General features: G+C 53.9%; 2 protein-coding genes across 2 annotated transcripts; one reads left to right on the top strand and one right to left on the bottom strand.

The window, feature by feature from the left end:
* Positions 1-503: 503 nt before the first annotated feature.
* TADA2B (transcriptional adaptor 2B) lies at positions 504-17,135 on the bottom strand. The gene is made up of 2 exons (XM_008524652.2): positions 16,789-17,135; positions 504-3,962 (listed from the first exon to the last, which is right to left on the bottom strand). The coding sequence occupies exons 1-2, from the start codon at positions 17,056-17,058 to the stop codon at positions 2,970-2,972; spliced, it is 1,263 nt and encodes a 420-aa protein (XP_008522874.1). The 5' UTR covers positions 17,059-17,135; the 3' UTR covers positions 504-2,969.
* Positions 17,136-17,595: 460 nt separating this feature from the next.
* Positions 17,596-20,675, top strand: CFAP184 (cilia and flagella associated protein 184). The gene has a single exon (XM_008524655.2). The coding sequence runs from the start codon at positions 17,683-17,685 to the stop codon at positions 19,396-19,398; it is 1,716 nt and encodes a 571-aa protein (XP_008522877.2). The 5' UTR covers positions 17,596-17,682; the 3' UTR covers positions 19,399-20,675.
* The last annotated feature ends 2,663 nt before the right edge of the window (positions 20,676-23,338 follow it).

Raw genomic sequence — 23,338 nt, 5'->3', positions numbered from 1 at the left:
TGCAGTCCCCTCCCACTTCAGCCAGAGCCGAGCCGCAGCTGCTAAAAGGCCCTAAGGCCGAGACAGGGCAGCGGCATGTGGCAGTGACTGCTTTACTGCAGTCTCAGTCACCGCCAGTAGGAAAACATTGTTCACACTTATGCTGGAAATTAGGCCTGTTAACTGCACTCTGGTCAAGTTTTGGGTTTTGCTGACTGCATCCTGGATACGCTGTCCAGCATACACAGTCGATAGACCTGCGCAGCCCAGCGCCAGGACGACACACCGTTCTCTGGGCCTGGCGCTCTTTCCGGGAAGGAGGGCTGGCGTGAAACGTTTTCTGCTTAACAGAAGGCAGTTTTAGCTAATAGTTTAGAGGGGAAACTGGTTTGACACCAAAGTGCTCAGCTAAGACATCGCACGCTGTCCCCATCCTGTTTTTGAAAGCTGGCTCACACCATACGTGGCTCTGAGAAGTCGTCCAAGGCTCGAGGGGCAGGTGGTAAGAAGCAAGCGCGACGCTGTTTTGTTCTCAACTTGTTTAATGTGTAAAAGGGGAGTAACAGCGGTGGTCAGTTTCGGTTTAATACATTCCTGGAATGTGGGCCATCCAGAGAGCATTATTTTGAATAGCTGAATTACCGAACTTGACACAAAGTTACAGTTTTAATTTCGAAAAGACCTAATTCCATGAGATTCTGGTGACTAACTTATCATGAGAATTAAATGCAGAAATGTAAAGGCTCTGAGCTAACAGCAGAGGTAAGAGCTAATGTGACCCTAACAGCTGGAATTGATGGGTACGAGGCAACTGAGCATAAGATTACCTTTCCCTTGTAACAAAGTGTTAATACTTTAACATAAATTAATTATACATTCATTATGGTGTTTTAAACAGTCAAGCCTAAATAAATTCTTCATACCATCAAAAAGATATACATACTAAAAACCTGCTTAAGCACAAAGGTTTTCATTTGACAGCTCTTGGCCTGAGCCACGCACATTTACAGGGACCTTTTGCTTCTTAAGCTTAATGAAAGTCTGGCAATCATTTTATATAAAAATAAGACTAAATTTAAAACCTCACCAAACTAGGAATCTGATGTAGAAAATCGGTGGTGATTTCATTCCGAGGAGCTGACGCCAGTGGCTCTCCGACTGCAGCTCGCGTCCAGTCTCGGAAGGCCTGTGGAAACAGCTCCCCCAGCCCCGCCCCCGAGCTTCTGGAGGACTGGGGGAGGCCCAAGGGCGCTGCCAGCCGGTGCGCGGGGCATGCTGGCGCTGCTGGTCCAGGAGCCCCAGGTGAGCAGCACTGGCTAAGATACCTGTAAAAACTTAGCACCATCTCCCTCACTGCTCAGTGGTAGACAGCAGCGGCGCTCTGTCAGCCGTAGTTGTCCTGCAGGGGACAATGTGGAGGCGGCCCTCAGGAGTAGTACCACTGCTCACAATTGTCTATTGTCAGAGAGAAGTCCCAGGCTGAGTTAACGGGGAGCGCTTCTCTGCCAGCATGCAATGTATTTTACAACTAAAGCCATATACAACGTATTTGAAATGTTTAATGCTGAAAAGTCTACCCAAGGGGACAGAAGGATGTAAAAAGAAAAGGCACCGTAAGTAAGTCATCCTTGGAAACAATGAGGTTTTTTTCCTTTCAAATAACTTCGCTTTAATGTAACTTCAAGCCCCAACACTGGGAGGTAAACAGTCTCTTGGTGGCTGTGGGGACAGGAGCAGCAGGACTAGCTCCTGGGGGCATGGAGCGCTGGGTCTGCGGTCACTCCGCCGACTCTAAGCAGGGTCTCGGACAGGAGAACCCTGGGCAGCCGGAAGACAAAGGACTTCCTCAAGTTCCAGAAGGAAGGTACCGTGTACGTCCGTGAAACAGGGCCCCTGGAAAAACTTCTGGGTAGGGCTGGGCAGAAGCCACGGCCGAGACGTCCAAGACGTGAGCCAGAGAGCAGCGCACGGCCTCGAGGCCCCTCCCTTCTGCTCTGCGGGAGCCTGCTCAGGAGCCACCTGCTCTCCCTGGCTGGTCTGCAGAGCGCGACACCACCTGAAGACAGACGCTTAGCCAGGCTAGCATGGTCAGAGTTCAGTGAAAAAGGTACTTGCAACTGTGATGAAAATGCCGGAGGCAGCTAATGCCAGATCTCACAGCTCTCAGCCTTGAACTTTCTAAAACGTTCTTCCCAAAAAAATGTACTGCAAGTAATCAGCAGTGAGAAGCAGCCCCCCTAGGAGAGCTGGCTCAGGGTTCTGGCAGTCTATGCTAGTCTTCCTGTGTCCCCCCAGAGCACCCCTTGGGACGCCAGGGAGCCTGCCGGGCACTGCTCTTTCCCAAAGCGAGCCAGCGGGCTCTGCCCACAGGAAATGAGGCGAGGGCGCAGACTCCCCTCCTGCCGACAGCGAGGGGAGGCTCATCCGGTCACTGCTCAGCACCGGCTTCTTCCTCTAAATTTCCTAAGGAAGACACCCTGTCCCTGGGCCTCACTTCCCACCTGCCCTGCCCGGCCCCCATCTAAAGTGCCACGTGTTTTGGCTGTGTCCCCAGGGGACCCCCGGCAACCAGCTAGAGCTTGTGTCACAGGGGAAAGCTGGCAGCTGGCAGGCCCAGCAGGGAAAGTTGTTCCTTTTACCCACAGCACAATTGTTGTGTACCAAAGGGAAGAAACTCAGAGAAGGAAATAGCCAATCTCATAATATTCTCCCAACTGAACACATAAGGGCAAATCGTCATCTTAAAGAATTACCTTTAGAACTAAGTTAAAATACACACATATTTGTTTCCCCCACGATCCAATATAAGATTGTTACTATTGCTTCTTTCAGAGGACCATGAAGAGAATTTATATCCTAAAAAGGGAACCCAAATTTGTTTTAAAAAGAGCAATAATAGGGAAAAAAAGCATTTCCTGTCCCCCCGCCCCCCAAGTCCTTTTGGCTCACAAGCTGTTTTAGCATCATTCCAGCTTCAGGGAGACTCGGCTTCAGGAAGCATCCCTGGATATCCAGCCGCTTTCCGTGAGGAAGGTCAGAATCCTTTTCTTGAGGACTTTGTCCAGATAACTCGGAAGGCGACTTTTGGAGGGAATCCCTTGTCGCTTCTGGAGGTGGTCTTTAATGATAATGGTCTTCACAGTCACATAGCGAGCGGGACTCAAATTTAAAGAGCTGCAGAGTACCTTCTCGCGGTCCGACAAGAGCTCAAAGCCAGGAAGGTTCTCGATGGCGGCAAACTCGCTCTCTTTGCCGTCCTCCTTCCCCCTCTTGGAGCCCGCGGTGGTTTTGTTCTCCTTCCGCTTCTCGCGCTTATGCCTGGCCGCCTCGTACTCTGCCGACTCTTCCATCTTCGTGATTCCGTTGCGCCGGTACCTCTGCAATTCTCTGATTTTTGCCCGCAGCATCTTCTCTTTGTGCATGTTTTCAAACAAGTCATCAAACTCCTTACAGGACATGAACTGGTAGAGCGGCCTCAGCTTCAGCCGCAGCTCCTTCTCCTCCTTGGTGATCTTGCGCTTGGCCGTCTTCTCCTTCTCCTTCTTGTCCTTCCCCAGAAAGGCCGGCACCAGGTTGTAGTCACGGGCGATGTTCTTCCGCCTCTGCCTCTCCTTGAGCTTCCGCACGTACATGTCCACGTGGGCACGTTTCAGCTCGATCTCCACGTCGTCATCGTCGTAGTTCACCGAGAGCCCGCTGATGAGCGTCTCGGCGTCCTGGTCATACTCGATCTCATAGTCGTCCCGCAGCGGCATGTAGCCCAGCTGCTGCTGCTCGGCCACCGAGATGTCTAGGGGAGGCAAGGGGGTAGTGAGGCTGGGAGAGAGGGGGCCTCCACTGGGGCAGGTGTGGTCTGTCACCCGATTGGGGATGGTGTCAGGGATGCAGGCTTTCCCCAGGTTTCCGTGGATGTACATGCTTACATAATGCTCCATCACTTCCTGGGGAGTCCGGGAAGCCCCAACGTGAGCAGCCATATCTTCCTACAACGACAACGGTCAGAAGTTATTTCCAAAGTCAGAGTGTCACACTCAGGGTCAGGCAAATTCCCTTACTATTTCTGCAAAGGTTTACGCGGACTACCTCCTATAGACATCATTACCCCCCTCCTAAGACACTCGATGGCATGTTCTCTTGGGCTGGGTTTATCACCTGGATGTCAATGCTAGAAGGAACCTTCGGTGATTCTGTACATGAGAAAGCGAAGATCCAGAGAGGTGCAAACTCGCTGGGGTCATGGCATGAGCTGGCGGCGCAGCTGAGACCAGAACCGATGTCTGAGGTCTGGACTTTGTTCTCCTCGTTCCTTAAATAGGACGAGCAGAGTCCGCCTGGTATTGGCCATTTTGTACCACCACAAACCTGGGACTGGGGGCGGCTGTCTGTCTGAGTGTAACGGGACACAGGTGGGCAGGGCCACAGAGCGCAGTCCAACCTCTCCATTCACAGACAGGAGAGTCATCGGAGTTCACAGCCCAGGTCTCCTAACTACAGGAGAGACCCCTGTCTACCGTGCTGCCTGCCTCCCCACACAGAAAGGGCCTCGGCCTGTCCCTTTCCTAGGTGGCCAGGCAGATGACTAGGAAAGCGCCTTTTAAGGGGTGGGGGGACTTCATTTATGACGGCCTCCACAGTTAGGGAGCTAGCTGAAAATCTGCCACGGGCTACAAGCGCTCACTCCTACAAGGTAACGTGAACACGAGGGTTATTAACGGGAGGAAATTGTACAACTCCCTCAATCCTTTCCTTCTGCCGAGAGGCCTCTTCCTTCAAGTCAACCGCTAAAGCCACTTCAGAAAGTAATGCCTGAAATGCGCACTCATTCACCAGCAGCCACTCAGCACCCCACCCCCAGCTTCCACTCGCCCCTTCACTCTGCTCTCGGCCTCTGGCAGCTGCCAGGGCGCAGCACAAGCTGCCTTCTGCCCCAGCAACGCTCACCCCTGCCCGATCGGGATGGCCTCTGCACCCCCGAAGGCCAAACTGGAACCTATGAAAGGAGCCAATCCATTCTAATAACCAACTGGGCACTGGGGGAGGGAAGCAGTGACCAGCCCTGCACACCGGGCTTCATCTCGGGCGCACGGAGCAGATGTGTGCTTCCCAGAGGTGCCGGAGTGCTGAGGACGGGGTTAACAGCACGAGACCCAAGAAGGCAATGCTGGGACCAAAAAGCGAGGCCTCTTTCTGAGAACCGCAAAGAGAAAAGGGAAGATTAGAACTAAAACTAGATTCTCATCTTATGGGGATGAGTTATTTACATGATTTCTTCTTTAAAAAATTACTATGAGCATCAAATCTTTTCATTTTATTTCCCCAGGAAGCATTTTGTCCAAAAAAATCCAGAACAAAACCAAGTCACAACTGTCCTCAGCATCAGCTGCCACTCCAGGTGGCCCAGGCTCGCCACTTCCCGTCTCTGAGCCTCGAGTCCCTTCCAGGGAAGGAGCAGGAGTCTGCCCCCTGCCCCGACATCTGCCCAGAGCACAATCAAAATGCATGTGGGAAGGCTTTTCACACTGGGGTGGGCTCTAAGTGAGGGGCCCAACAGCAGCCCCCACGGACAGCCAGTGAGGCGCTGGGGAGCAGTAATGCTCTTCCACACACCCCACCTTGCGGCCAGGAAGCCCCCGATGAGCTATGCTGGAAAAATACCGTCTCCGACATGGCCCTTTCGGGAGGAAAGGACGTGCTCACCAGGTGTCTGGAGAGCGGAAATGGCCCACCCGCGCCTAGTCTGAGCTTCCAGCGCAGGGCGGGCAGCCAGAGGCACTGCGAGCCTTGCACAATGGCATCTGCACCCGCCACCAATGCCCTGTCCAAGGCCACAGCCGATACAGATTCAGTCAAGTCTCGGGCAGCCTCCCAGGCGGGGGAGCGGGCGGCCGCTTCTCCAGAGGCTCGAAGGGGCTAGGTTGCAAACCCACGGTTGCATGGTTAGGAATTTGGGCCCCAGGCCTTGGCCCCATCCCTGGCCCAGTTAGAAGACCTGCAGTGAGAGCCTCCCCGGCGAGTGCACAGGGAGCGCCAGCTGCCCTCCCAACAAAGGTCTGCTGTTCACCAGAACCTCAGCAACCTGCCCTCTGTAAAGCTTCAGCTGCTCAGTGCACCACATTTTAGATAAAATTTAAATCCTGGAAGGATTCTGAGTAATAGAGTTGCATCTGATCAAACTGATATTGATCTGTTTGTTGGTGTTTTTATTCATTTCCGTCAGCTTCAGCACTCTGGAACAGAAAGCAGAGGACGGAGGCAGCAAGGCAGGCTTGGAGCAGTGGGCCAGCGCACGGAGCCTCCACCCTCCCCGCTCAGTGTTCCGTGGCCACATGCTCGTTCACTCTCAGGGCCAGGCAGGCAGGTCAGCCAGTGTGGGCACTGCGCTGCCACCTCGGTCGTCCGGGTCCTCTTTAGGTAACAAAGAGGGGCTCTGGCTCTCAGCTGGACCCAGGTTGTGGGTATTTATCAAGCCACAAATCAGAGGAGCCTTGTCACCCCCCCATCATCAATCAACCCGAGCCACTGCCTAAGGACAGCTCAAAGGCCATCGCTAGAAGAGCCAGTGACTGTCAGCTCCTGCTGAAAGAGAATCGTTCCTCAGGGCCACCATATTAGTTGAATGATCAGTGAGAAAAGCCCAGGAAAACACATGAGACCCTAATTCTCAAGGACTTTGAAACTGAGAGAAAGGGTCATACCAAGCAGTCTAAACGAAAGCAGTGACATAGCTCTCTGATTCTAACAAGAGTCCACAGAGGGCAGACAGGTTCAGCGAAGCTAAATTATATAGAAAGGAACATGTTCAAAAAGTTGATTAAAAACAGCAACAGCTCCTGAACTCCTGCCACATGCCAGCATTCTGCCCGTCACATTCTAAATGTTTTCTCCAATCTTCACAGGTCAGTGGTCACGCGAGACTTGCCTACCTTCTGCCAGTGAAAGAACTGTCCTGTCACTGCATTACAGCATCACATATGACAGCAGCAGAGTGACTGGCAGGGCAGTTCGTTCTCTCCTATGTTCAAGGTCAAAGTTTTGCTTAATCCAGATGGATGGACAGGTGGATGGACAAATGGATGGATGGACTGAAGGATGGATGGATGGATGAAGAGATGGATGAACAGAAGGATGGATGGATAGACGGACAGAAGGCTGGCTGGCTGGCTGGATGGATGGGTGGGTGGATGGATGGATAGGTGGGGTGGATGGGTGGGCAGGCAGAAGCAACACAAAGGGGTTTAGGGCACAAGATTTGGAGAGAAAGTTCAACTCAAGCACAACTAAAATCAAACAAGGAACACAGCTGTATACTGAAACTGGTTTTTCCCCACCACAGCACACGTAACACATGGTCAGTAGCCCAAAGTCTGTGGAAACAGAATTCCAGGTTTTTCTTCCTTTATGCTTACATTTTAAAAAAAAACAAAACAAAACTCCCATCTTTGGGAAAAGATAAGGAGAGATAGGTATGCTGCCTCCTTAAAGTCCTTTGAAAAACAAAGGAGAGACCAGCCCTGTGGCCGAGTGGTTAAGTTTGTGCGCTCCGTTTTGGCGGCCCAGGGTCTCGCCAGTTCAGATCCTGGGCGCAGACCTAGCACCGCTCATCAAGCCAGGCTGAGGCGGCATCCCACAGAGCAGAGCCAACTAGGATATACAACTATGTACTGGGGGGCTTTGAGCAGAAGGAAAAAAAAAGATTGGCAACAGATTTCGCTCAGGGCCAATCTGAAAAAACAAAAATAAAAAAGAATAAAGGAGAACGTGCCTTTAAGACACGGAACTGGGCCCGACAGGTCTACTTTCCCAGATCCCAGACTCAGGTCAGGATGCTGCCTCTCCAGCAGCCAGTAAGCAAGCCAGTGAGTGATGCCTCCACTGGGTTCTAGGGCTGGTCTAGCCTCTTTCTGGCCTGTTCATGGCTCACTCTTGATGGCCTCCAGGACCTGAGCAAGGAAAGGAAGAGAGGAGTCCTGAGAAACTGTTGGCAGTGCGGGTCAGCCAGCTCCCGCCTATGGAGCTCACACAGGGTTTCTCTCCCCATGCTCGGGCTCGCACACTCCTGCTGGCTGCTCTGCCACTCACCTCCAGACAAACGCAACCCCAGTGGGGTCACTCCCGCAGAGGACAACCCTTTAGAGGCTCCCATCGGCGAATCCACCGCCTCTCAGACACGGCTGGCTCATGATCAAGGGTGAGATCGAAAAACATGAGACGTAGGGGTTTTCCTGAAAGCTAAATTTTCCATTTAAAGGAGGGGCCGTCATCCCAAGATAATGTCCTTCCTATCTGGGGAGCAATGAGATAACCTTTCTTTTCGTGAAATGGTGACAGATTATTAACTGGATCTTTAGACACATGAATACCCTTACTTGGCAAACTCGGAGTCAGCACCTCTATGTCAGCTTTCGAAACACTTCCTTTCACTAGGACTGGTCTGCGGACTCTGAAGGTCTGGGCAGCACAACGTCAGGGTCAGCCAAACTCCTCAGTGTGCTTTGCAAGGCCCTTTCAGATCTGTCCTCGGCCCCAGCCAGACACCACCCACCTGCTGGAAACGCCCCTTTCTCTACCTGCTCGGACTCTGGGGCCAGGCTTCGGGGCTCCACTCTGGCTCCACCCCTTATTAGCTGTGGAACTTGGACAAATTCCTTCAGCTCTCTGTGCCTCGGTCTCCTCACCTGGATTATGGAGGGAGTAACGCTGCCGACCTCGCAGGACGGTGACGAGGATGAAACGAGGTGACATGTAGCGTGCTCAGGCCGGTGTCAGGCACAGTTTGCACTCCACCAACGGTGGCAATTAGGACTACTAAGAAGCTGTGAGCTTCACTTCCACAACTTGTTTTTATCCCTCAAGACCCAGGCCATCTCCTCCAGGAAGCCTTCAGTGAGCCCCGGGCTGGGTTCAGATGCTGGCTCACTTACTAGCTTTCAACTTCTGCTTCTTAATCTGTAATCACTCCTCTTAAAGGGGTAAAATCCCTCTTCTTTGTCAGGATAAAATAAAAATCTGAATCATCATCATGGTAACAGTTAACATGTAAGCACTCTTACAGATAACATCTCATTTCATCCTCCTATCAATTCGCACATCTGACAGAGGAGGAGAATAAACTTTAGGCTCAGCTGCCCCGAGGGCACAGGCCAGGGGAGGCTGAGCCCTTTCCAAGGCAGGCAGTCTCACCCCAGTGCGCACGGCCCTGTCACCACACTGCCTCTCGCGGGGCAGTGATGCAGCACACAGAGAGGAGTCTTTGCCCCCAGAAGCTTCCTGAGCCTTTAAAAGGCAGGGCAAGGCCAGCACATGGGGCTTCCACTCTCCTTTCTAGACCAAGCGCATCACAGAAGCGCGGCCGTGTCTCTCACTCGGCTGGCTCAACTCTAACCTCTGGATCCGTGTGAGGGACACTCTGGTACCTACTTCTTCCCTGTGCAGAGAAGTAACTTGTACAAACTAGAACCTTCACGAAAACAACTACTATCTTCAGCTTCACAAAACCTCCTTCCTGTGCAGGCTGGTGGGTTCGCTTTGGAGCCTTCTGAATGCCACTGCAATCACCCTGTCACATCCTGTCTCGACCAGCAGCACCTGGATGGTGAAGCACGAGGCCGGCCGAGGCCCGGGGGCAGAGCTTTATCCCCAGGTGCTGGGGAGCCAGGCTTGCGGGGAGGGGCACATGCTGCGTCTCCCGAGGGAGCCTGGGCTCCAGCTTCCTTTTTCTTCAAGGGAAGAAGCTCCAAAGGGACAGAAGCAACCCAAAGGCCCACCAAATGAACCTGCTCCCGGGGAAGCTGGGCCTAAGGGCAGGGCCGCCCTGTGAGGCGAGAGCCCAGGAGCAGCAGGGGACACAGCGGCAGCCCCTAAGGCAGCAGAGGGGGAGCAGAGGCCTGCAGGGCCAGGAGGGAACAAGGAATCCAAGGGACATGCTGTGCCCTAAACGCAAGCAGAAATCATCCCGGCCCAAAGGAAAGGAGGAGGTAAGGGGCGCAGGAGTGCGGGGCGTCTTGGGCCTGCGCCTGGGCCCGGGCAGAAGAGGAAGCAGGTGCAGGGTGCCTGCCAGGCCGTCAGACACAGGCCCGGGAAGGAGCCTGTGTGGCTCACTTCAGCCCGGTCCCCTAAGGGTGCTCAGGCGAGGTCTGCTGACTGAACACGCCAGGGGATGGGCCTGTCTCTTGTGAGTTCCATGACACACACCAGCTGGGCACAATCTCGTCTGACCTGTCACTGGCCACCTCAAAAGCTCACTGTGAGGAGCAAGTGAGAGCCATGTGAGTAGGAGAGCCGGGCGGGTCCACACCAGCCCCCTTGGGCACATGGCCTCCCAGGGGACGGCGCTGTGACAGACCCAATGTATCTCCTAGTCGCCCCTTACACCATCTCCAATATTCTAAACACGGGCTTTGGACGCAGGCTCCCGGGCCTGACAGATCCACCTGCTCCTTCTTCGGCCCTCGGCCTCTCATTCTGCACTGCTGTCATGACCCCAGCGCTCACACCAACACCACCACCTCAGGGTGCCTCCTCAGACACTGGCCTTCGAGACCCACGGGCCCAGGCTTCCCGGGGCAGGCTTCGCACAGCCCACCTGGGCTGGAACCCCAGCTCACTCACATGGTGGGCCCTTGGGTACATTCACTCCTCTTCTAGCCTCCTTCTGTCATCTTCAAAGTGGAGAGAACAGCCTGCCTGCCCTGCAGGGGCCGGGCGGACTCTGCACACCTGCTGGCCCTGGGCGGCCCCGCCCCGCATCCACACCCTCTCTCCTGCCTGCCCTGTTCCTTCCCACTCACCAGCCGAGCCCTCTGCTGCAGAACACACTGGTCCTCGGTGCCACCACTGACACGAGAGGGCAATGACTAATGCTGGCTTTTTGTCTGTCCTTCCAGGTCCTCGGCCATTCCAGGGGCCCTATTCCCCTTGGCCACTGCTCCCGTTAGTTGGGTTTGTGTAGACGGAACTCCGTAAGCCTCAGTCCTAGGCTCCCTCTCCTCCTCTCTACACTCGCGCAGACATCTCCCGCTTCACACGCAGAGATCTCCCGCTTCACACTTCAGCAGCTGGGACTCGCCCCCCGAGGCCACTACGGCTTCTCAGGTCAGATAATGCTGCCTGTGCAAGAGCTGTGAAAAGCTAGCCCCTGGCTGTGGAGAACAGCACAGCGGGCCTCCGAAAACTCCACAGAATCAGACCCAGCAACTCCCCTCTAGGCATTTCCCCAGGAGAGCTGACAGCGGCCACTCCCACAGATATGCTCACCCCTGTGCTCCTGCAGCAACGTCCACAACAGCCAGCGGGGGCATGCCAGCGCACAGCAGCGGGTGGGAGGGTACACAGACAGACACGGGCACCATTCAGCCCCAGAAAGGAAGGAAATCCTGTCACACGCCACCACACGGACGAACCCTGAGGATGTCATGCTCAGAAATAAGCCGGTCACAAAAGGACACTGTAGAGTTTCACTTATAGGAGGTCCCTAGAGTAATCGAATCCATAGAGACACACAGCAGGACAGCAGGTGCCAGGGGCTGGGGAGGGGATCGGGGAGTTGTTTAATGGGGACAGGGTTTCTCTTTGGGAAGATGAAAAAGTTCCGGAGATGGATGGTGGTGACGGGTGGAGAATAATGTGAATGTGCTTCATGCCACTGAACTGGACTCTTAAAAACGGTTAAGGTGGTAAATTTGATGTTATGTGTATTTTACCACAATAAAAATTTCAACAGTTTTTAGAGTGGCAGGCCCTACTCTACATGAGCAGTGCTTAAAGCGGGGTCCCTGGGCCAGAAGCATCAGTGCCCCCTGGGAAGCTGTCAGAAATGCACATTCTCAGGCCTCACTCCAGACCTACTGACTCAGAACCCGGGGTGGTGGGTGGCATGACCTGTGTTTGAACAGACCCGTGGGTGCTCTGATCCGAAGTTTGAGAACCCCTGCTCTGCAGAACCCCATTCATGCTAGCTGGCTGCTCTATCCAGGCTTTCCCTCCTCCACCCCATCCTTGATGGCAATTCCAAAACACCACGCTGTCAGGACGCTCATGGGACCGACTATTCCCGGGAAGACCCACCACCACACAGAGGAGACTCCTGCCTTGGTGAGAAGGGGACAGTTCTCACGGCCCCCAAACGCGGCTCCGGGGACCCACTGCATCACAACTCCCCGGGAATCTTCCTGTAAATACTACTTCCAGGACTCACCCAGAGAGAGGCCGACTCAGAGGGCCCAGGGTGGCGTCCCTGGGAACCCTCGGCTGATTCTGCCACGCAGTCAGGAAAGCAATGAAGTAGATGGTCCTAGGCATGGAGTCAGAAGACCTGGGCCCAATTCCAGCTCGGCCATGTTCCTTCATCACCCAAAGCCGCCTCCTCACTGGTAAACGAGGGGCTGGGGGCGCGCGGAGGACTGAGAGAGGATGTCAAAGCATCCACCCAGCTTCGGGCCGGCAGTCGGCGCGCACTCAGCGCCCACTGAGTCAGAACCAGTTCAAAATCCCATTATGTCCTCATGGCCTGGTGCTCAAGGCTCTTCAAAATGTGACCCCACACAACCTTACCCACCTGCCCCCAACCCAAATGCTCCACTTCGGGCAAGCTGGCTTTTGCCCGGCTCCTGAACACACCAGACTCCTCCAACGTGAAAAACCTCCCTTAGCCACACTATCCTTCCACCCGGAAAGCCTTCTCCTCTCCTTTCCACCCAAGAAGGCCTGGCGTTCCACGTGACCGTCCCATACCAGGAGGCCCCGAGCTCCACATGACCGTCCTGCGCCAGGAGGCCCTGCGCTCCACGTGACCGTCCCACACCAGGAGGTCCTGCACTCCACGTGACTATATAACACCATACACGGTTAGGCAGCTGTCTCACTCTATCCATGTTTTCACCACAAACCACATGCTGAGGGACATTCTGTGCCTCTGACACAGGGGCTGACATATAACGGGTCTGGGTGAATGAATGCATCAGTGAATGAATGCACAATGCAATGCGTACTACTTATCTGGTATTACCCAGCCTTCTGGATGTCTATCAGCTACAGAAGCAGACCTCTGTATTCACGGCATGCCACCTGCCTCCAGTAACTCGCCTGAATGTGCGTACCCACACACAAGGCCCCGCACAGTCCACAGGGAACCGCACGCACTTTCTTCGACATCTACCTCCAAAGCTAGTTGGAAGCTTCCTTCCCCCAGAAGTCATCCTCACCACCATCTGCCAAGGACTCGGGTCTTCCTCAAACTGTTCATCTCCTCCGGCAAAACCAACCAACAGACGCAGGGCTCACGTACCACAGTCTCTAATGGTCATAAAGCATTTCACCTGTGTGTCTACGTCTGCGTCTGCGCTCCAGCAGGATCTGCATCTTCCAACTGATCTGCACAGCGCCCACCACGTAACGAGCTGCTTCGAGGCTCTCAATAGCCCTGGTGATATGACTCTGTGGGTCACTGTCCGCCTGCCAGCCCTACCCTGGCCTCATATCACAGGCATCTCCCACTCACCCTCTCTGCTGCTCATCATCAAACACATGGGCATGCAGCCTGGCCACACTGCTTGTCCCCAAACCCTCCTGGCCTCACTGTTAGTATCCCTCAGACACGTCCAACCCCATCGGTCCCCATGCCTGAGCCCTGGGACAAAATGTGAGCAAACAGCCCCACACTTCAGCAACAGCCTCTCCCCCAGGGCTCCTGAAATTGCTCCCTCCCCACAAACCCCACACAAAGCAGTACAACCCTGAGGTCACAGGTTGCACGTGCCATCTGAGAAACTAGAATGAACAGTCTCAGCTTCCTCCACAGCACTGTCCCCGATGCGCAGACCGCCCTTCTCTAAGCTCCATACCCAACCTGGGAAACCCGGCTCCTGTGCGCACCGGCACCTTCCCCGTTCCCCTCCCACACTCTAACCGCCCGCTGAACCAGTCAGGACTCAGCTCCTCCCAAAAGCCCTTGCAGCCCAGCCACACCTTCAGCTGCAGCAATAAGCTCCCAGGCTCTGAGCCTCAACAGTTAATGCTCTTACACCGAGAGGTGAAGGCCCAGACTTGGGAACCAGACAGGCCTGCATCTAAACCCTGCCTTTACGACGTGAAAGGCCGGGGCAGCCTGGACAAGTACTTTAAGTTCTGAGTCGCTGTTCTTCAGCTGTAAACTAAGAGCCTGCCCCACGGGGCTGCTGTGGCGAGCACAGGAGATACGTATGGGAAGAGCCTCGTCCAGAACTGGCACATGCTACATATGGCAGACGTGGGACAGCGCTGTGTGCACGCATTTGGAGTCTGCACGTCTCAGAGCTGCAGAAGAGCCTCCGATGAAGCACCGGCAGTCCAGGGGGCAGAGCAGCCAGCCCGAGAGCACGGCTCGAGAGCCAGAGAGCCGCCCGCTCACAGCGCGCCCGGCAGTGCCCCAGGTGTGCTCAGCGCGCAGGCTTTTAGCCTCCCGGACCCACCACCGCTCAGCAAGAAGGTCCCCCGCGCCCAGGCCCAGGCCCAGGCCCCTCCTCCAGCCCCATCCTCACAGAGCTGCGTGCTGACTGCTTTGAGTTGGAACCTGCATGTAACAAGCTCCCCAGGGGAGTCACATGCACAGCAAAGTTTGAAAAGTCCGGCTTTAGAGAATGCCCCCTTCCAGCCCCATGCTTCTTCCAACGCACTACACATTTTAGTCCCCGGGCTTGTTTCTGGTGTATTTTTCACAGTGCTGCCCGGAAGGCAGTGTAGACAGTGCAGCTAGGAGCACAAACTCTGAAGTCAAACTATTCAGTTCAAAACCTGCTGCACAGGGCTGCTGGGAGGATTTCAGGAGAAATGCACGAGGAGGTCACACAGTGCCTGGCGCGCGGCAACGCCCGCGGTCCACGTCGGCTACCTTTAGCTGCTCCCATAGAGATAAGTGCTGTCAGAGTGCAGCGGGGAAGGGAAATGTCTCTGGGGTACTGCTATGTACATACAAAGGCCAGGCACGAGCCACAATCTGGGGGGAAGAGCACTCTAGGCAGAAGAGATGAAAAATGATCAAGGGCGTAGCAGCTGCGATCCCCTCAGTCAGTCAACACGGTAAGGCCCTGCAGGCCGGGAAGTTTTAATCTAAGTAGACCTGGGAGCCACTGAAGGCCAATGCGACGTGAGGTGTCTTCAAAGACCACTGTGACTATGGTGGACGGAATGGGCTGCAGGGCACAGGAATGAGGCAGCAAGACCAGGTGGGAGGCTCCAGAAGTGGTCAAAGCAAGAGATAAACATCAGCCTGGACTAAGGTTGTGAGAAGCAGTTAAGATCTGGAAAGATCTGGAAGATAGGGCTGCTGCTGACTGAACCTGGAAGAACCTGAGGATAGCTCTTAGTTTGCGGCCTCAGTGACTGCGTGAGGCGACGAGAGATCTGGGTCACTAGAGTGGAGACGTCCGTAAGGTGAGCAGTGAGGACGTCAGGCAGAGGTTTGACACTGACGGCTGGAGCTCAGGGAAGAGCTGCAGGCTCAGGACCAAATGATTACAACACTTTAAGCCCCTTAAAGACAAGGGCGAAGCCTTTCTTTCCTTCAGAGTCCTTCACCATCAGAGCAGATGCTCAGTACACACCAGTGAACAGCATTGTGGGACAAAGTGAGATGGAGGTTTCTGGAGGGTGGTGATCACGATGCTGGCACGAGGGGAGCTGGGTCCCTAAGGAGCTGGGAGAATCAAGATCTCAGGGCTGCGGAATGGGTCCTGATTCCTGAAGACTGGTTCACTTTATGGAAAGGAAAGCAAAAGGAAATAAAAGCAGGACCGCTTTGGGACCGAGGGGAGAGGTGTGGAATGTCTTCCACCAGTAAGCCCAGCGGGAAGGCAGTGCTGCCAGAGAAGTGGCAGCACGATGACAGACAGGTCCAGGGAGTAGGGGACCATCATGTGGAAGGGTCTGGAAAGATCAGGGAGCTGGGGTCCTGTCTCTTCTCCCTACTTTTCATAATGCCTGGAGGTGCCACATATCTCTGGTGGTTAAGGACCAGAACACGGCCAGGTTTTCCCCTCTAACGCAGATGAAAGCTTCCCCTTCAGGGTGGAGAGGGCGAGCGCGCTCCTCCCTCCAGGAGCCCTGCACACTGTCCCGCTCTGGCCAAGTAACCAGGCCAGCTCCCACCTTCTCTTCTCAGATCAACGTCTCTGCAGAAACCTTCTGATGGAGAGAGCGAGCAAGCCCAGGACAATGCATCCTGGTTCACGCTCCCCTGTTTGGTACTGAGTAGGCCTCTGACAACGTCCTGGCTGTTGTGGGGACCCCAGGATAAACAAGTCCCTGGCAGGGGACACAGGGCACACGCACAGGCAACACCACCGAGCAAGCGGCCCTGAGCACAGAGGAAGCATCAGAGACGGCGAGAGAAGCGCAGGGCGTGTGAAGCTGGTCTGGCCTTCACCATCGCGCTCTCCACGCAAAACCACCTGCTTCCTCAGTGCTCCGGGTCAAGTCTGCTGCCCCGCCTATGTCTGCCAACTCCTGCTCAGGTAAGGCCGGTCTTGCCAAAGTCTGCACTCAGCAACCACCTATTTCAGGTACTCCTAAAGGTTAGGAAAACGGCTGTGCTGTCAGAAGGCCACAGTGCAACCCCCCGCTTTGCTACTTCCTGGCTGTGTGACCTTGGCATGCAGCTTACCCTCTCTGCGCTCGGTTTCCCGTGCACACACCGGGAGTGCTCACAGTCCCCGCCCCACCGGCCCTCCGTGCAGCGCCCGAGCGAGCAGGTGCAGGTCGCGTTCGCCCTCACCGACGAGGGCACGCAGCCCCGGGCGGCCCTCCCGCCGGCCGCGCAGAGCCGCCGTGGCCGCTCACCCAGTTTCCGAAGCCGAACTGCTCGATGGCGTCCAGCAGCAGCTGCTCCTCGCGGCTGGTCCAGCCGCCCTCGGCCTCGGGCCCCCACAGCGTGAAGCGCCCGCCGTCCACCAGCTGGTAGCCGTGGTAGCGGCGGTGGTGGCCGATCTCGGCGCCGGCCGAGAAGCACTCGGGGCACAGTTCGATGTCCTGGCACTCGGTGCAGCGGAAGCGCAGCGGGCTCACCTCGGCCAGGCAGTACACGCAGTACTTCTTACCGAGCTCCGCCATCTTCCCCCGCCCGCCGCCCGGGCCCGCCGCCGCCGCCGCCGACAGCGCGCCGCCGCCCCGGCCCGCCGCCGCGCTCGGGCAACCGCCGGCCGCCGCCGCGCCCGCCGCCGCGCCCGCCGCCACCGCGCCGCCCCGCCCAGGCGCCGCCGGAGCCGGCCAGGCGGGCCGCGTCCCGCCTCAGCACGCAGGCGCCCTCGGGCCCGGCCCGGCCGCCGCCGCCGCCGCCGTCGCCCCGCCGCATCGCGCAGGCGCCCCGCGCGCGCCCCCGCGCGGGGGCCCGGCCCGCCGCTCTGCGCCTGCGCGCCCCTCGCGCCGGCCGCCCGTGGGGCCAGCGCCTCCTGGAGGCCCCGCCCCAGACCCGGCGCTTGGAAGCGGGCGAAAAGCGGGCGCGGCGGGCGCGCCACGCCCCTCGCGGCGCAAGCCTTCGCCCTCCTCCAATCAACGCCGCCCGTCGTCCACTCGCGGCCGCCCATTGGCCTGCTCTTACCGGGAGGCGGGGAGAAGGGGCAGGGCGTCGGGCTGACGCCTGGCCAATCGCCTGGCCCACCGCGCGCGCCCCTGGTTGCCCCTGGAAACCTAACAGCCGTAGGCCGCAGTCCCTGGTGCTGGCCGAACCGGAGGGAGATGAACGGCCACTCCGAGCACAGTGTGGACCCGGAGGGGGACTTCGAAGATGTGACGAGCCTGGCCTCGAGACTGTCCGGCATCAAGGCCAGCTCTGGCCCCCAGTCCCCGCCCGAACCCGCGGACGCCGCGGAGTCGGAGCCGCAGCCGGAGGATGTGGAGCCTTCGGAGAGAGGAGCCGCCGCGGCCGGGCCCGATGAGCCGGCCGAGCCCGCCGAGCCCGCCGAGACCCGGGAAGGGCTGGCGGCCGCCGCCGCTGCGGGCGAGGAGGGGCCCCGAGAGCCGGAGGGGTCGGCCGAGGCGGAGCCAGGGGAGCCAGCCGAGGCCGGGCCTGAGGAGCCAGACAAGCCGGAGTCCAAAGGCGGGCCCGAGGAACCCGAGGAGGTAGAGGAAAAGGAGGAGGAGAAGGAGGAGGACGAGGACGAGGAGGACGAGGACGAGGAGAAGGAGGAGAGGGCGCCGGAACGGAGGAGGAGGAAGGAAGCCCCGTCGCAGGTCTCTCTGGCGCCGTCCACCACGGGAAGACAGGCAGAGGCTGCGCCAGCCCGGGACGCTGAGCCGGAGGAACGGGAGCGGGAGGAAGAGGGCGAGGAGAGCCAGGGCGAGGACGCGGAAGGACGCCGGGGGAAAAGCGAGGAAGAGCTGAGAGGTCTGGAGGAGCTCGGGGATGAGGATTATGAGTGGACTGAGGAGGTGCAGAAGCTGCAGGAGCAGCAGCTGCGCTCGGAGCTCCTGGAGCAGTACCGCTCCCTGACGGTGGAGCGGAGCCGCTACCAGCGCTACAACGTCTACCTGCAGCACAAGATCTTCGAGGCGCTGCGCAAGAAGAAGGGCCTGGATGCAGCCGAGCTGCCCGACAAGGGCATGGAGCCTGAAGCCCCCGAGAAAGAGCAAGCATACATACGCTATCTGGCCTTGCTGGAGGAGCTGAAGAAGCAACAGGCAGACGACCTGGACTGGTATCACCAGGAGCTGGAGCAGCTGAAGCAGCAATGCAAGGAGAAGCTCGCCAGGGTGGAGAAGGAATGGCAGCGCTTCCAGGCGCTCAAGAAGCAGGTGGTGATGCAGGCCATGGGCAGCTGTTGGATGAAGGGTGGTCGCCAGGCCGCTCTGCGAGAAGTGGAGCAGATCCAGGCGTTGGAGGCTAAGAAGGAGAAGGAGATGAGTGCTGTGAGGCTGGAAAACGTGCAACTGAAGCAGAGCTTGGTGCATTTTGAAACCAGGATGAGGGCCCAGGAGGACATGACCGAGGGGCTTCTCCTCATCGATTTTGAACAGCTTAAGATTGAGAACCAGACTTTCAATGAGAAAGTGGAGGAGCGAAATGAGGAGCTTTTAAAATTGCGCAACAAGGTGACCAACAATGTGCAAATCATAACCCATGTGAAGGAAAAGTTACACTTTGTGGATATAGAAAATTCATACAAAAAGTCAAAACTTTTGGAAATTGAAGCTCGGGTGGCCCTGAGGAGGGACCTCTTGACCAAGATTAAGCAAGTCCGGGACAACCTGCGGACTGACAACATCAAGCTGAATCAGAAGTGTGGGCTTCTGGGCAAGGAGTCACTCCTTCGGGACATGGAAGAGAAGGTGGATAAGACAGAACTGCTCAACCAGCGCTTAGAGTCCCTGAAGCGCCATCATGCTGGCCTCACTCTGTCCTGCAGAGGCGTGAAGCAGAAGATCAGGGAGGCCAAAGCCTTTCTCCCCTCTTGATGCGAATGAGAAGAGTGAGCAGAATGTCTTCAATCTTGGCGAATTCTATCCATTAACTTTTATTCTCCATTTGTTACTATTCCGTAAAAGGCCAATGATATTTAGGATGGAACTACATTTTGTATTTATCTCATAATTTTTCAGTTTCCAAATTAGTGCGGAGCACAAAATTGGGTCAGCAGTCAGTGTTATGTGGGGCGAAGGAAAATACGTCTAGAGAAACCAACGGAGGGTGATTTAATGTACCGGACTCATAAAACGCTGTCAAAAGCCTTTTTATATCTGAGCAATTCCATAATTTCAGTAACCTGATACTGAGGAGAACTGTTCCTTTTCCATATGGAGGAGAGTTTAACAGATGGGCAGGGTACCAAAAAAATTCCTGTGCATTAAGCTAATTATTAAACCCCCTTCGAATTTATTAAACTGTGTAGTCCTGAGTCACTGTCTCAATTCAAGGCTCACTGATTCCCTTTTAGATTAAAATTGTTTTGTATGTAAGTAGCACTAGCTTCTGGGATAATAAAAAATATCCAGGAAACAGGAGAAATGATAAATAGGAACAGGAGCTGAAGTTCCTTCATCTTTCCTTTCTCAGTGAAAGGAGGCTCAGTCTGCTTAACCGTTACATGTTTGTTTCTGGCTCAAGGACAATCGTCAATTCTAATGAGACGTTTTCTCGGATCCACTAAAGAAAAGCATTCATCTTGACAAAAAATGAAATTTTGTTTTCCAGTGAAAACAAAACGATGATTGTATTGTGTGTTTTGCCAGGTGCACAATCTATGGAGTGATGACTGCGGACTGTCCACAGCCTTTTGTTTTCAGCGAGATATTTTTGGATCTTAGCAATAGGACCCTTGTTATGCATATGATTTTACTCTATCAAATATTAAAACGTCTGTTACTCCTTGTGTTAATGTAAGAAAGAAATACCTGGTAGGTCTCTCTCCTTAATCAGTGATGAACGTTTTCAGTTTCCTTTGATGTTTTTGGAGCTAGGAGCTTGGTTTTATTAATCTTAGGTTGAATTTTGAGATGTGCAGATTTAGGATTAAAAGTATTCTCCCACCCCTAAGCTTAAGTGGATCATATGGAGAGCGATCTGTTTTGGGGTGCTAAATACCTTTAAAGAGTGGTGGAAACCCCACTCTAGGCAGATGACTTGGTTGGTCATAAGAATGTCAAAATATCTTTTGATGACATGATTTTGTTTTCTAAAGTGTGTTCCCTTTGAAGCCAACAAAGGTTGATTAAAATTCCTTTTCTAACTTCCACAGCTTGAATACGCTTTGTTATAATACTGTACTTATCAAACCATACAACCGTTAACAACGAGGGGAGTAAAAATGTGACTTCCAGCTTCCACTCTCCTTATCCTCTACAATTCTCCTTCCCTCCACCCTGTTTGTCAGGCCAAAGTGAAGTAGTAAATCACTGGCAAATACAGCTTTGTTTTCTTTGTGCCTCAAACTAAAAGCAGCACAGGCCCACTGGGTTCTTCTGCGGTGGGGAGGCTTCAAAGGGAAACGGGCAGTACGCTGGGTGCCTTCACCAAGCGAGCAGCCTCCATTAGGAGCGCTGCCAGCCCTTCCGTTCACTAGAGGGAGAACGAACTTGTATGTTCAGCTGATTTTGACCTGTTGGCAGTTACCCAGATAGAACCAAAATCCCTCGTCGGCCTTGACCCGTGTGTCAAGCAGGTCTCTGAGCACAAAGATTCAGAGATTGATGAGGCTGGCATTACTTTCAGCTGCAAAGTCACCCATGTTCTCTCAAATTATATTACCTCATGCTGGAGATGTTACAACTAACTAGAAGATAGATAATCTGCTGTTGGTTACTTCCTAACAGGCTTCTAATCAGATTACAGAAGAGCTCTTTAATCATGAAATAGCAGCACATTCAGATTGTTTCTTAAGAGAGATTGCTTCTGAGGAAGAATGCCACAAACTCTAACGCACCTTCTGCCCAGGTTTGTGGACGTGCTCTTTGTGCCCCACAGCAGCCTGCATGTGCCCCGTCCCTGCCTCGGACCCAGTGCTTTGTGACTGTCTGCTTGGTTCTCTGTGCCCAGTGAGACAAAGGCCCGGGGAGGCAGGGACCCTTGGCTTATCATCCCTCTCAGCCAGCATGGTGCCAAGCATGTAATTGGTGCTCAATAAATTTGTTGGATTAATACATAAATATAATCCCATTCTCATTTTCTGAAAATAAGTGTTACTTGAATGCCTATTATATCTCAGGCACTGAGAAGTCCTTTGTTGGATTAAAAAATAGTTTCAGGTAGAAAGAGGATCTCTAAGTGGGACCAATGAGGGCAATGACAGGGAGGCCGGCTTGTAGTCGCCAGGACAGCGCTGCAGAGAGAGCCCAGCTGTCCCTCCCAGCAGGGACTGCCTCCAGGCATCCTCCCTCCCTCAAGGGGGATTTCTCCAGTAACGCTGGAGACTGCGAGAAGCCTCTAAAACACATTATTTTATGAACGCTAAAATCAAAGGATAAAGATTTTTTCATCTCGTCAAAAAGTACAGGACCTGAAAAATGTAGGCACAATAAAATCTGAGTGAGATGTTACATGAAACTAGACTTTTTAAAAATTAGTCTGAATCGAAGTGTCCCCTTCGACGTTACAGGAGGTAAAATTTTGTGTTTTTGGCACCGTTGGCAGGACTGAATCCAGCGCTACCTGGATGGAGCCTGAGGCATCTGAAAAAGAAACATTTTCTCATTGGTAAAGGAAAATCACTTTTGGTGACTTCCTTCTTTTGAGATTTTTAAATTATATACGTGGAAATAAAAATATGGTTTCTTTTTTCATAACTTCATCTGCAGCCATAATTTAGATTTTTGCCATTGGTGGGGGGTGCCTGTCCAAAAAATAATATCAGAATTAATGCACTCCAATTTAGTTTTTTTTAAAGATTGGCACCTGAGCTAACAACTGTTGCCAATCTTCTTTTTTTCTTCTGTTTTTTCCTCTTTTCCCCAAAGCCCCCCAGCACATAGTTGTATATTCTAGTTGTAGGTCCTTCTGCCTCTGCTCTGTGGGATGCCGCCTCAGCATGGCCCGATGAGCGATGCCATGTCTGCACATGGGATCTGAACCGGTGAAACCCTGGGCCGCTGAAGCAGAACTCGCAAACCCAAGTGCTCAGCCATGGGGCCAGCCCCCTAATTTAGTGCTTTTTATGTTCTAAACTTTCCAATAGTCAATGTCAAAGTGAGACATCATGCAAATGGTATGAATGTACAGGACTCCAGGAGATGACTTCCGTCATGTAGCGCAACACATCAGGGAAGCTGGCAGAGCCAGGACTGGCAGGAAGAACACTGCTGAATTCCTGTCTCCTACCTCCCATGTAATACTCCTTTCAAAAGGTTTAGTTTTTATTTAAATAACCAATGATTAAATATGTGCATATTTTAGTGAATAAATGTACACCCTCCCCAATTTTTTAATTGATGGAGTTTTCTAATATTTCTCTCCAAGGATGCCAAGGATGAATACAAACAGGTATCTAGAAGGAGAAGACACAGTGTAGTGCTCGAGAACAAAGACTCTGGAATCAGGCGAACCTGGATTCAGTTCTCTTCTGATTGTGACCTGGGATAAACACTTCAACTTTCTAAGCTTCAATGTACTTACTTGTAAAATGGGGACACGTTTATTTTATAGAAGAAAATGTCAGAATATGAGAAAAGTTCTCTCTGGGTGGCGAAATTGTGATTTTTATTTTCTTTGTGCTTTTCTGTATTTCCAAATTTTATATAATGAACATGCATTTAATTAGGGGAAAAAAATCCCAATTTTTTAAATTCCTAAGTTCCCCAAGAGTGCAAGATACTAAAAGTTTACATGTCTAGAGCATGATTCTAGCTATCTATGGCAATTTGTTTCCTTTAATGATACAATTACTTCGGCATCTTAGATGATTTT

The sequence above is a fragment of the Equus przewalskii genome, chromosome 3 (genome assembly GCF_037783145.1).
Source record: "Equus przewalskii isolate Varuska chromosome 3, EquPr2, whole genome shotgun sequence".
In the NCBI taxonomy this organism is placed as follows: Eukaryota; Metazoa; Chordata; class Mammalia; order Perissodactyla; family Equidae; genus Equus; species Equus przewalskii.
This window is presented reverse-complemented; position numbering and strand designations above follow the sequence as displayed.

Coding starts and splice junctions, on each gene's coding strand:
- TADA2B (XM_008524652.2), bottom strand. CDS start 17,058: ATGGCGGAGCTCGGTAAGAAGTACTGCGTGTACTGCCTGGCCGAGGTG. Junction 3,963..16,788: donor AGTTCGGCTTCGGAAACTGG/GTGAGCGGCCAC, acceptor TTGTCGTTGTAG/GAAGATATGGCTGCTCACGT.
- CFAP184 (XM_008524655.2), top strand. CDS start 17,683: ATGAACGGCCACTCCGAGCACAGTGTGGACCCGGAGGGGGACTTCGAA.